The sequence below is a fragment of the Kogia breviceps genome, chromosome 13, assembly GCF_026419965.1.
Source record: "Kogia breviceps isolate mKogBre1 chromosome 13, mKogBre1 haplotype 1, whole genome shotgun sequence".
Lineage (NCBI taxonomy): Eukaryota > Metazoa > Chordata > Mammalia > Artiodactyla > Physeteridae > Kogia > Kogia breviceps.
In genome coordinates this window covers 57215034-57227864 of record NC_081322.1, presented here as the reverse complement: position 1 = coordinate 57227864, position 12831 = coordinate 57215034, and the positions used below count along the sequence as shown (strand labels likewise).

Genomic DNA, 12831 nt, shown 5'->3' with positions numbered 1-12831 from the left:
GCAAAGGTGTGGGCAAAGAGTTTTCCAAACTGCCACGACGGTGAGTGTACAACAGTCATTTCAAAAGCCTTGAAGTGGGAAGATCTTGCAAGAAGGCCAGTGAGGTTAGTGCAAAGTGGTTGAGGGGCAGTCGTAGGAGCCGAGTATGGAGAGGAAGGCAGCCACATGTGATGTATGCTAGAGTAGTGATATTTCCTTATTTACATTTCGAAAGGTTACTGGGTCTACAGTGTGGAGAGTAAACTTTCAGTCCAGATGAGATGTGATCTGAGAGTGTTTCCAACATTTAATTCCAACTGATAAATAAATGTTTCAGTTGCTGTACTGGAATCCTTCTTGAAGCGAAAATAGCTGAATTACTTCTTTCAGTCATTAAATACTTGGATTTTGTGATGGTGGTGGGAACTCATGTGGCACTGGTGCTTGTGGTACCTTTCTACAGGTTCAATGAATGATTACCACGTTCTCCGTTTTTGTATTTACGATGAAAGAAACACCCCTCAAAATGGAAGTATTTTTTATAGTGGTGAAAATCTTCCTGCCCTGAGGGCTAAGTTCAAGTATGGTTTAGCCTAAGTGTCAGGTAAATATTATTATTTACTTACCATTGAATATTACAAATATGGCTAGAAGCCATTTCAAATCTGGAAAGTCCCCCAAGGATGAGATAAAAACATAATTTTGTGTAGACACTTACTTGTACACTTATTTATATCTGGATATCGAGTTCCATAATATCCACTTGGACATGAAGAGAGACACACTCCAATCTGCTTCATGCCAATTCTTTCCAGAACAAAAAATAGTTTGGGCTTACATGACAAACATCCATTGTAATCTGAACACGTTGCACAGCCTCCTTGGCAGCCTTGACTGACGTTAGGATGCACTAGGGGGACAAATGGAGAAAGACAAAAATGAAAGTTAAATCATAGAGATAGAAGTTCGATGACATTCTCTGGGCAGGATACACATTTTCTTTTATTAGCTTTCAATTTGGTGGTAATGAGTGAATAAGTTGGTAATTTTTCCCTCTTTTCTGTGATCTGGTATTTCCCTTTAATACATACATATATTGTTTTAACTTCAAAGTTCTTAAAATTTGAGCATTTGAAAAATAAGAATATATTGCCTCAAACTATTTATAGATAGTATATACCTAGTGGAAGTATCCTCACTGAACTAGCACCCTGGCAGATTAGAGACAGGTATTTTGTGCTCACTCATTGAAATCAATACATATTAGTTTTGCTTTTCATTTATGTGGTGGATGTCTCTCATGTCTTCAGATAAGGATGACAACATAGACTGGGGCTTAATCTGAGTAATGACACTAATTTTTAAGATATCTTTTTCATCTGGTCTATTAGAGAAACCATTTCACTCTTTGATTCAAAGCACACTGATTCTGCAACTATGTAACTATTCAGCACCTCACTCCTTGCCAATGCTTTCCTGAAACATTTCTTCTCACATGAGTTTACTATTTATCAGTTCAAATTGATATAATGGTGAAAATGTGATTTATCTTATCGGTAGTTCCACATGGATCATATGTAAGTATTTATAATAATATTTACTCTAAGTTATGTTCAATATTTGATCTTTTGGGAGAGGAGTCTTATAATGTTTGTGCCCTCATCTTTCATTTACTTAAGTGAAATATATATTTGGTGAGGACATGACCAGTCCGTTCTAAGGGCTACTACTACACATATCCCTGAGAATCCCAAGGTTTCTAAGAGTCACCAATATGTGTGGTGAGAATATTCATTAGCAAGTCTGAACAAATACAAACATTTGGAAGATTCATGTTTACTTGAGATCTTCACAACTTCAAACCTTTTTTATGACTATTAACTGGTCATAGGCACCTATGTGTGAGCTCATGGAAAATTGCTGACTGAGGTGCATCTCTCATGTAGCTGGTGTTTGGGATGATTTCTTCTCCTAATGTATTCTCTATTCATATACAATATTAATAGCTTTATTGTCCCTTCAGGAATTCAAGGGAAGGGAAGGGAATAATCCTGACCCTATGAGAAGCAAGGTTGAGGCACAAGAGTGCAAAGGCATCCCCGTGTTTCTCTGACTACTGTTGGTGCGGGGAGGGACCTTGCAATTACTAAGTCTGTCTTCACAGTGATGTTTGATTATTGCTAAGTTCTTTACTGCAAAAACAAATCCCACCAGGCTTAGTTAGAAGGGGTACCCATAAGCCCGATCAGCCTTCCCACAGGGGCGCATGGGTTAGCTGCAGAAAGGTCATTTGGTTGACCAGCATTCTCTGCCTGGAGGAAACCATCCCTGAATCAGCCACAGGAACCACAAGCAGCTCATTCTCATTCCAAGACGTTTTGTAAATAAACTGAGGAAATGTGTGGGGGAAGGGAAGTCTGCTCTTCCTGTACATGCTCCTCTGTGGGGTGGGGCGGACATCTAAAGTGGCACAGGAGGTTTAGACATTACAGGACCTGGGGGACTTGTAAGTGAATACTGCCTTCCAAGGAACAGGGTCATTTTTCATGCCAGGAACTCCAGCATTGGAGACTTACAGAAAATGTGTACATATTTTAATCTGGGAAAGACCCTAAAAAAGAAAGGGGTGAAGAGAGCTCCATGTGTTCGGAATCTAATCGACCCATTTCAAAAAGGGAGAGGTGTAGGTCAAAACCTGTAAAACCTTTTCATAAGAATTACTGATGGAAAACGGGACCTCAGTTTGAAAGAAAATCACTCCAAGCTCAGGAAAGTAAGTGACTGAATTTAAATGAAGATGGACTGGATTGACCCACATCAATCTATCTCATCTCTGAAACGCAGTTGCTCAAAGGAACACAATTGTAAGTCTAAGCCCCTTGAAATTTTTGTCAATTATAACTTTAAATCGATCAGTTATGAAAATAAATATGACTTACATATTCTGAGCCTCAAAAAGTGATATATATTGAAATAAATTTTATTTAAAACTTTGGGTTTTGAATGTCTGGAAACTTCTGCCAGAGAGACCTCTGTATGGGTCCCACGATTAGTAACAATTTTGCCCCAAATTATGAGATGTGCCAAAGTATCTTGCTTAATTCCCTCTTTAAAACTTTTGCTGATGAACTGTAGCACATTCAACTCACACATGGTACTACAATCACTCTTTTTTTCCCCCATATTTTGCCTTTTTAGACAAAAGTTTTGACAAAACAGAGTTTTGAAAAGTTAAAGAAGATATAATTGTTCTAACTGGCAAAGAAAATTTCTGTTTGTTTTTAATCAGGGAATTTTGAATATGGGCACGTACAAATAATGGCGAACATTATTTCTTCAGGAAGGGTTAAGTATTATGCTGTGAGAACTAAGAAAACATTGAGACTATGAAGCTCAGATTCTATGATTCTAGATTCTTTTACAGTTGAGTAGCATGACATTTTGCTTTCTTGAACCCTGTACAAGGATCACTCAAATTATGCAGCTGGTATGACACAACTAGACACAAATTTCCCAAACTTCATCTTAAGGCAAGAGTTTTTACTTTTTATATGGAAACCACAGAAAACTTTGATCTGGATTGACTGTAACAGACCTTTCAGTCTTAAAATCTTATAATTCTAAGAGAGAAAAGAGAATTCTACTTTGTCATGCTGCTTCTTTTTTCCCCACTCTAGTTATACCTTCATTTTCTATTTCTGAATCAATTTTTTTGCAAACAATGTTTTGTACTACTACTTTATATGAGCATTGGAGGGGCTGGTGGTGGAGAGGTTTCACAGAATATCTAACATTTGAACTTCATCTTAGAAAATGTGTTGAAGTTATGAGCATGTAAGTGGCCATGATGGGGCTGGAAACAGGAACACCACAATTACCCCATCAAGGAGACTGGCACGAGTTCCATGCAACTTACGCTTAAGTAGTGGTGAATGGAGCTATGAGGCACATCAAGAATATTGGAAGCACAGGATAGATCGAGATTAGGAAACCCCTTGTGGGCTCTGCCAAAGAAATTATTCTGTAGATTTGGAGGACTTCAATCTGGTGAGTGATACAATCCCATCTGTATCAGAAAGGCGATTTCCCTGGCAGCACGGCAGGCATGGAAGCTAGGAGAAGACTAACGTAAGGATCAAGGTAAAAAGACTGATGAGAGCTTAAAATATAGCAGAGACAGTGCAATGTGGTGAGAGAGGGATGCATATTCCAAGGATATTTAGGAGGTGGACTCAATCAAATATGCTGACCAACAGAATGTGGACTGAATAAGTAAGACGATTTGTGTTTTACGTTCTGGCCAGTGAAGAGAAAGGAAAGGGACGGCTGAATAAAAGCCGCAGTTAGAGGGCTGTGGCAAGGTACATAGAATAAGAAGGTCTACAGGGCTTCCCTGGTGGCGCAGTGGTTGAGAGTCCGCCTGCTGATGAAGGGGATGCGGGTTCGTGTCCCGGTTCGGGAAGATCCCACGTGCCGCGGAGCGGCTGGGCCCGTGAGCCATGGCCGCTGAGCCTGCTCGTCCGGAGCCTGTGCTCCGTAACGGGAGAGGCCACAGCAGTGAGAGGCCCGCGTACCGCAAAAAAGAAAAAAAAAAAAAAAAAAGGTCTACAAATATAAACGTGGTTTGGGATCACTGATTTTTCAGATTTTGTGAATTGTCCAAAAAGTGATGCTTAGTATATGTAGCTTAATACCATGATGGTTGCTAGAGATGTACGTGAGAGTCTTTTAATTAGAGAAGAGGTCTTGAAAGGGGGAGGTGCCAAAGATGCCAGAAGAAGGAATAGTAGTCCAAATAAGGAAAAGATACATTATCAGCTAATTTTAGTAATACTCTGTGTTTCTATACCACTTTTGCTTTCAATTTTTACCACTTCTGCATGCATCTCATAGAAATCTAAATTAACCGTGGAAACTGCTGTTAGTAAGTGTAGAAGCTATCACAATTATGTATTTTGGAACCCCAAACTAGGACTCAAAGATATGCTGTAAACTGCTGGACAAATAGTGAACTTAGATCAAAGGTTAGAACCTAGATCCTTGATATCTGGTACCAATCTGTTTAAATATAAGTAAACTCTAGGTGTGTAACATGGGTAAATATATAAAGTGAAAAAATGGGCAGAATTCATGGGAACTTTAAATTGGGACCTTCTGATTACAAATGCTTCAAATACATGGTCAAACTTGTATATCTTTTCCTAAAATTGGGAAAGAGGAAAGTATTTTTTCTTAACTTGTATACGAAAGTTAAATGTGAAGAATATACCTTAATGCATAACTTAAACCAATTTTCAGTGTCTGAATTGTCGATACTCCCTGTGTAAGTGACTTCAATTTCTCTAGCTGTTAGGCAAGGCTTCCTACTATTTCTCTGTTTGAATCTTGTGATGTGTAACTGATGCAACTGTTCCTAAAGGCTATTGTCATGATAGTTAATTCAACTTTTTGATAAAATGTGCAGAACATAAAGTTTTAAATGGTACTAGAGCATTTGGAAAATACACAATCTTTGTTATTTTCATTGTTTATGATATACCAAACCAACTGCAGCATTGGCATCTAAGTTCTGTTTCTGTAACAATTTAAGTGTAAACTTCAAGGATTTCCCTTACTTTAATCCCTTTCTACAGCCCAACTGCAAATATTAACATCTCCTGTAAATTGCTATGCAGAAGAAATCCATTATTGCATGCTGCCAATTACCTCTGAGAGTCATCTATCTGTGGCTAGAGAGTTTCCAGAAGTACAAAATTTAACAGACTTTAGGTTTATAATAGGCTCGACTAAGTTCAAAGGAAGTGCTAAACACATGAAGGTAACATTGATTTTATAATTCAGATAATCAAAAGTTAATAAATTAACCAATTTGATAAATTTATTTTTAACAAATGAAACATACAGATTCTCCCTAAAGCATTCTTGTCTTCACAACATTCACTGTCTGCTCTTCTCCATGTAGTGGCCTTAGGAGACAGGGTAGGGAGAAGAGACAGGTGAAATTCTATAATCAAAATTACTTTTACATCTGTCCTTCCTTCCATGTCCTCTCCTTTTACAAGTACGTTCGCATTGACTGGAAGCTTCTCGAAGGCAGAAATATAGTCGGTCTAGATAATTTCTTCGTAATTTTCCGGATAATTCTCAGCTTCTACACAGGGTAGCTGCTTACTGAATAGGTCCTCATTAGAGGTTTTTTTGTTTTTTTTTTTTTTCCCCCTTTGGCCATACAGCATGCAAGCTCTTAGTTCCCCAGCGAGGGATCGAACTCGCACCCCGTGCAGAGAAAGCATGGAGTCTCAACCACTGGACTGCCAGGGAAGTCCCTTCATTAAAGAGTTTTTGATTATTGAATGGATGAAAGCAATAAATATAAAATATAAGCCATTTATTTGTGTTTTTTTAAAAAATAACGATGTTAAGCAGTAAATATTTAACAGAAAGTACCTATAATAATTGACTTTAAGTGAACTGTATCTATGAACACATAATAAAGAAACCAGGTTTAAATCACATACATTTTGAGGATGCTTAATTATGAAATAAATCATTCAAAATAACATAATGAAAGCTTTTCTAGGTGCCATTTACTTCAGTTATCCATTCACCTAGTGAAAATGGAGACTTTTATCTTGCCTAAGTTAGGACAGCACATTTCTATCAGATCTTGGGACTTGACTGTTACAGACTCATTTTTTAAGTTTAATGTAATCTTTTGGTCTTGGAAAGAGATGTTTCATGTTTCCTTTGGAATGTTTGGCAATATTCACTTTAAGAAAAATCTAATGTTAAAAACTTGAATAACTTGGCAGTCTCTTTCAAATTCTATTGAATCAACCCCAGAAAATATTGAAAGTCAATGTTTCTTATTTGTTCATAGGTTAAAGCTTTTAGCAGAACTGACAATGGCTAAGATCTCTAGAACCATCTGCGCAACTTGGGAGTATTAGGTATAGACAGCAAAATATCAAAAGCTGCTTAAATAAATATAATCTCTTACTGGTATACAATACTCCTTTACATTCTTAAACAATGATACCTGGATGAACAGAGGTCTATCATAGTCCTCTATTATTATTTTTGACTAATAATTTGTTAAAGAGCAACATGTTTATATATATGCTTATATAGATTTTGCTATTTTTGAAGTACTGTGTATCATCTGATGATTTTAATGTCTTCATATACCAATGTTTTAATCATTAAATGAATTAAAATTCACCTATGCTATTTAAATATATAAATGTATACGCACGTGTATGTGTGTGTGCGCCCGTATCACACACATGACATGACACCCACACATTCTACTTGGTCTTTTGTCAAATCAATAGCACAGACATGAACTGACCTGAAGCAGTTAAAATCATTGAGTCTGCCACATCTTTTGTCCCAGTGAATCAACTTCTGATATTCTGAAAGTTTGTGCCCAGACCAATGGGTTCACAAAATTCCTAATAGTCTCAGAGAGGAATGTATTCACCAGCTGCTGAATACAGCCCAGTTAGGGCTCCACCATTATTATGTGGGAAACATACTGTTTTTAATGGAAACTATTTCTTTGAAAACTTGGAAAATCTTTCTTTTTCTCTTACTGAATAATAATTTCCTGAAGGGAGTCTAATATTTATATTCTATAAATACTTTAAAATAAAACCACAGCAATAAAACAGACCTAACATTAAGTAGCAATTAGCTAGACTTTCCACTAAAATCAAGCCAGCTCAAAATATTAAGAACATGGCTAGCAAATGATGGCAGATATAGAATTCCCGAAATCTAAGATATGATGAATATTTGGAACTAGATGCCAAGTTGGTGGACAATGGCTGTGCTTTGTCTAAGCACAGGCTATAGCATCAGAACTAGAAGTGAAAGATGAAAGTGGGTTGCATTGTGTGTGTATATATATATATAACATATGTATATTATATACATAATATTATACATAGTATATATATTATATGTAGTATATATTTAATATACATACATTATATATATATTATACACAACATGGTGCAGAAAACGTAGGAATGAATGACATCTGGTTCCCGATCTCATGACATTAATCGGCTAATAAGCAAGTAAACAAAAAATTAAATGATTAAAGATTATGATGAGTGTTGTGCAGGAAATAAACAGGTGGGTAAAGCAGAGAATAACTCTGGGAAGTTATTTTAAATATGCTGGTCAGGAAAGGCTCCTTTAAGAAGTTTACCCTTTAGCTGAGACCTGGAGGATGAGAAGGACTCGGCCATGAAAACCTGAGGGAGAGCACCCCAGGTGAAGCATCAGCCAGTGCAAAGACTGTGGGAAGGAACAGGGCATGAGGAAGAGCACAGGGGACACCAATGAGGCTGCAGTGCTGTGACTGGTATGAGATGAGGTTAGAAAAGAAGGTTAGAGCCAGATCCTACAGACCCTTTTCGACCAAAGTAAATAGCTGGGATTATCTACCAAGTACCTTTAGACTCTGCATTGGTAAGCAGATATCAGAAGGAAAGAAAAGAACACATTTTTGCCTGATTTAGTTATTCACATTAATTTTTGTTAATTTTATGGGTCATGGAACAGAACCAGCATCTTGTATTCCACGAAAACATGTTTTCCTATTAATTTTTATATTAGAGGATAATGTTCTAACTAGACATAACTTGGGAATTTACATTCAGATTGCAATCTTGGAAGAGACTGTACATTGATCTACCTGTACTTTGCTCTTGGGAACATGTTATTTCTCTTTTGTTCCTCCCATCTCCCTCTAGAAGTAATTTTAGTTTGCTTTGGGGTTTTAAATTTTCATTCTCTTGTACTGGAGTGTGTGTGTGGAGGGGGAGGGGGCATTGGTGGTGGTGAGAAGAAACAGGAAAGTTATGAAATATGTAAGACGTCATAAGAATAAATTAAAAGAGTAAAACATTTTGCAATCTTGAATATAATCCTTTTTGTATTTTTCTGAATTCTTGCCATTAGTGACGCCTACTGACAGTCTAAATAATTGAGAGCAACAGCATTATAGTTCTCACTTATAACCTTCCTTTTAGATTCCCACTATTATGTTCTTTTTTTTCCATTAAATGAATTAAATAAGCTAAGGGCTAATTCCAAAGTCGATTCTTCAAAAGTAGTGAAAACCAAATTAGTTTTCCTATGAGCTACCAGATAGCTATAGTTGATACTACTGCTGAAACTGCAACAAAAAGCATTTGTAGAACCAAAAATAGTGGGATTTTTTCCTAACTACAAGTAGAAAATCTATCATGAAGTACTCTGCTACGGGTGTAAAATGTAAGTTACTGAATCAGCATCTCCAGCTGTTGCTAACTGCGGGGGGAAGCTTCCCCTTCTCCAAGTGGCCATGTTCCCAAGTGGAGGTGAATAGAGGATAAGAAGGCGTGGACAGGGGTAATGGAGACCCAGATTCTGTAGAGAGCCAGGACCTGTTGATGAGTTAGTGGGTGGTAATAACAGCGTTTTTCATGAGACAGATCCAACAGTGTTCATCCAACAGTGGGAATCATTATGTGCTCCGGTCTGGCTGAGAGAGCCATTCTTTTTTTTTTTTTTTTTTTAAGGAGAGAATTAATTAGAAATCAACATAAACAGAAAATGTGATAGTTTAATGGTAATGAATCTGCATGGGTATGATTCTATAACTACTGAGTTCATATTCTTGAATGAAACAAACTTCAGTTTGTGCTAAAAACAAGCTCCACTTTGTTATATTCTGAATAAACCTAAATCTTCTCACCACATAGCATGCTAAAGTAGCATATCTGATGGCTGAAGTCTTAGCATAAGCAAACAGCAGGCAAGGGACTTGTGATATTTTAACAGGCACAAGATGTACAAATAGTGGGTATACCATTAAAGAAATCCAGCTTTATGTGTGACATCTAAAGTCCTGAGCAGAAAAAATTAAGTGGATTTTTCTCCTAGATTCACAAAATTGCTGACAAAACAGAAGGCCCTGAAATGCACCTTTGTGAGTATGATGCATTTTTGTATTTATGTGCATGGTTCACTGTGGTACCCCCTCATTCAGAAATGGGCCTTGCCTGTTCCCTAGAAGAGCACAGGAACTGGGTGGTGGAGAACTGGCTTTGGACTCAAACAGAGTTCTGACATTTACGAACTGAAAAACCAGAAGGTACCTCTTCATCTAGCTATTCATTTAAACAATTAAGTTTTCTAACCTCCAGACACTGGGCTATTTGGTGAACATCCAAAGATGAAAAAAACCAATAATCTGTGTCGAAGAGTTCACAAATAAGAGTCTGATTATTTATTTAGACAATAGTTGCTTAACCTCTTTGAGTCTAAGCTTCCTCATCTGCAACCTGAAAATATCTACTCGATAGACACTGGGGGGATTAAGTGAGACCATGTGTAAGCACCTAGCACTCTTACAGGCACTCGTTACAAATCAGTAAGTGTAAGACATTTTGTTTTACTCAAGAAGCACCAAACACATCCTTGTACTATTTCCACTCTTATTCAAGGCAGCTGGAAGCTTTAGTCAATAATAACTCCTCAGAAGCCTCCAAGCAAGGAGACAGGAGAGAGGGCAGATGCTGAAGCTTCTTTCTAACACAGATTTGGGGAACCTCAAGGAACCAAGGATTTACGAACAGTCACAGAGAGGGGCTACATTTTAAGGACTGCAGACACAGCTTTTAATGGGTATCAATGGTGGTCTCAAACAACATTCTGAGCAAGAAGTCCTCTGGGACTCTAGCAACACACTGATGACAAGAAACTGCTTAAACAGACTGAAGGAGGTCAGGCATGCCATGGAAATGGTACCAGAATGGTATAGAGAATGTGAAGGTCTATGCCTGTGGTTCTCAAACTTTACTGTATGTGAAAATGACCTGGAGTACTTGTTAATAATGCAGATGCATAGGTTTTACTCCAAAAGATTTTGATTTGGGAATGAAGAGGTGGGCCTAGGTAGCTGCATTTATAAGAAGCACCCCAGGTGAATGTGATGCAGGTGATACAAATACCACACTCTCAGTATCACATCATGGCCATCCTCACAACTAAATATTTATTCAGTGATTACTGGAAATTCTCTAGTAGGGATTGAGAGACAAAACATGGTCCCTGGCTCAAGAATTCTACAATACAGTTAGTAGAATAGTCTGTTTATATTCCGAGGGCTGTAAATACATAGTTTAGAAATTGACAACAGAAATTAAAAGGTAGGAGTAATTACTGATGGCTGAGGTATCTGAAGACTGTAGAGAATGATTGGGAATAGTTATGGCACTTGAAGGAAGAGAAGAACTTAGCCAAATGGAAAGAGAGGGGATGTTATGAACAGGAATGTTTATGTAGGAATATATAAAGAACATTTGGGATAATGGTGAATACAAAACTGTGGAATTTTATGGGATCTTAGATTTCAGATGAGAACACTGACATCCACACAGTTAATTAGCTTCCAGCTCATAGAATCATAAACCTTTGGAACTTTAGAGGGATTTAGTTCAAACAACTTCCCCAGAACAGTCTATTTAATCATGTTTAGTAAAACAAATCTTATATTTGGGGGCAGCCAACATGATTATTTTACTGCATCCCCTCATATTGAACATCTTAAAACATCTCCCCACAGTGAACATTAATCTGTCTTTCAGAAAGTTCTACTACCATAGAGCACACCCAATATGCTTTCTGTTTTCCTTCAGACAGTTTGTCAAACAACGCTTGGTGCTTTGGATGAAAAGATGGATAAGACCTAGGAGTTCCAAGTATGGCTATAGACTATAAACAAGGTCAAGCCAGCATGGTAAACACTGTGTACAAGGCCAGGGAAAAGGAGACAACTAACCACCTGGAAACACCTACTTGGGAGACCTGACACTTGAGCTGGATATTGAGAAATAAGGAGAAACTGGGTGGGGATTTGAATTTAATCTTACACGTAATTTGGATGAACTGTTTATGGACAAATCAGTGACATGATCTAATTTGGTTCTAAGTAAATCATCTCTGATGGTGGAGAAAAGAATCAATGGGAAGAGACTAAAAGTTGAGAGAGTCAATAGGATGTTATGCTCTGCACCTGCCATTGCTGTTAGCTGAATTAGAATAGTATTAATGGGATGCAAAAAGAGAGCATGGATTTTAAAGTTATTTTCAAAGAAGACTGGACAGGATTGACAGGATTTGACAATCAATTTTCAATGGGAAAATGAAAGAGTAATAAATGTTGAGTTGGGGGTTTCTAACTTGGGAGACGAGGCATATAATGATGTGGTTAACTGAGATAAGGGAATACAGATATCAAACTAGAAGGATAGGTGATTGAGGGAGGGAGAAAAGCAGGTGAAAAGGCTCGGACTTGTCTTATTTCCCTTCTGTATCCCCAATACATAGCCCAGGACAAGGCACATTAACAGGTTCATAATGCATCATAAAGAATAAAACCCTAAACCCCTTCATTTTATTAAAAAAACCCCAAACTCCCCAAAAAACAAAAGCTGAGGCTTATGGAGTTTTGGTGCCTTGACAAGGATCACCTAGCATTAGTGGCACTTTACAGGGTTTTTTTTTGTTTGTTTGTTTGACTGGAATGTGAAATTTATGGAGAGAATTAGAAGGGAGAGAAAGTTAATTTTAAACATAAGGAGCATGAATAACAGGCCAAGGAGTTGGCTGTGCCGATAACAAGGAAACGTCATGGTTTCGCAAGGTGATGGGACTTTAGGAAAAGTTGTTCACGCATAATAGGAGTTCAGAAAACAAAGTTGGGGGGAATGTTTGCAACCCAGCAGTTCAATCATTACACCTGAGCGTGCACGAATTTAGGTATGGAATCTAAGAGTTCTCCAAAACCAAAGA

The 12831-nt window shown here is 37.6% G+C and overlaps 1 protein-coding gene across 1 annotated transcript in view; it reads right to left on the bottom strand.

The window, feature by feature from the left end:
* Positions 1 to 12831, bottom strand: part of RSPO3 (R-spondin 3) — a 76529-nt gene that overhangs the window by 44671 nt on the left and 19027 nt on the right. The window contains exon 2 of the mRNA XM_059083576.2: positions 698 to 889. Coding sequence (XP_058939559.1) covers positions 698 to 889 — 192 coding nt within the window. The remainder of the gene's footprint in view (positions 1 to 697; positions 890 to 12831) is intronic.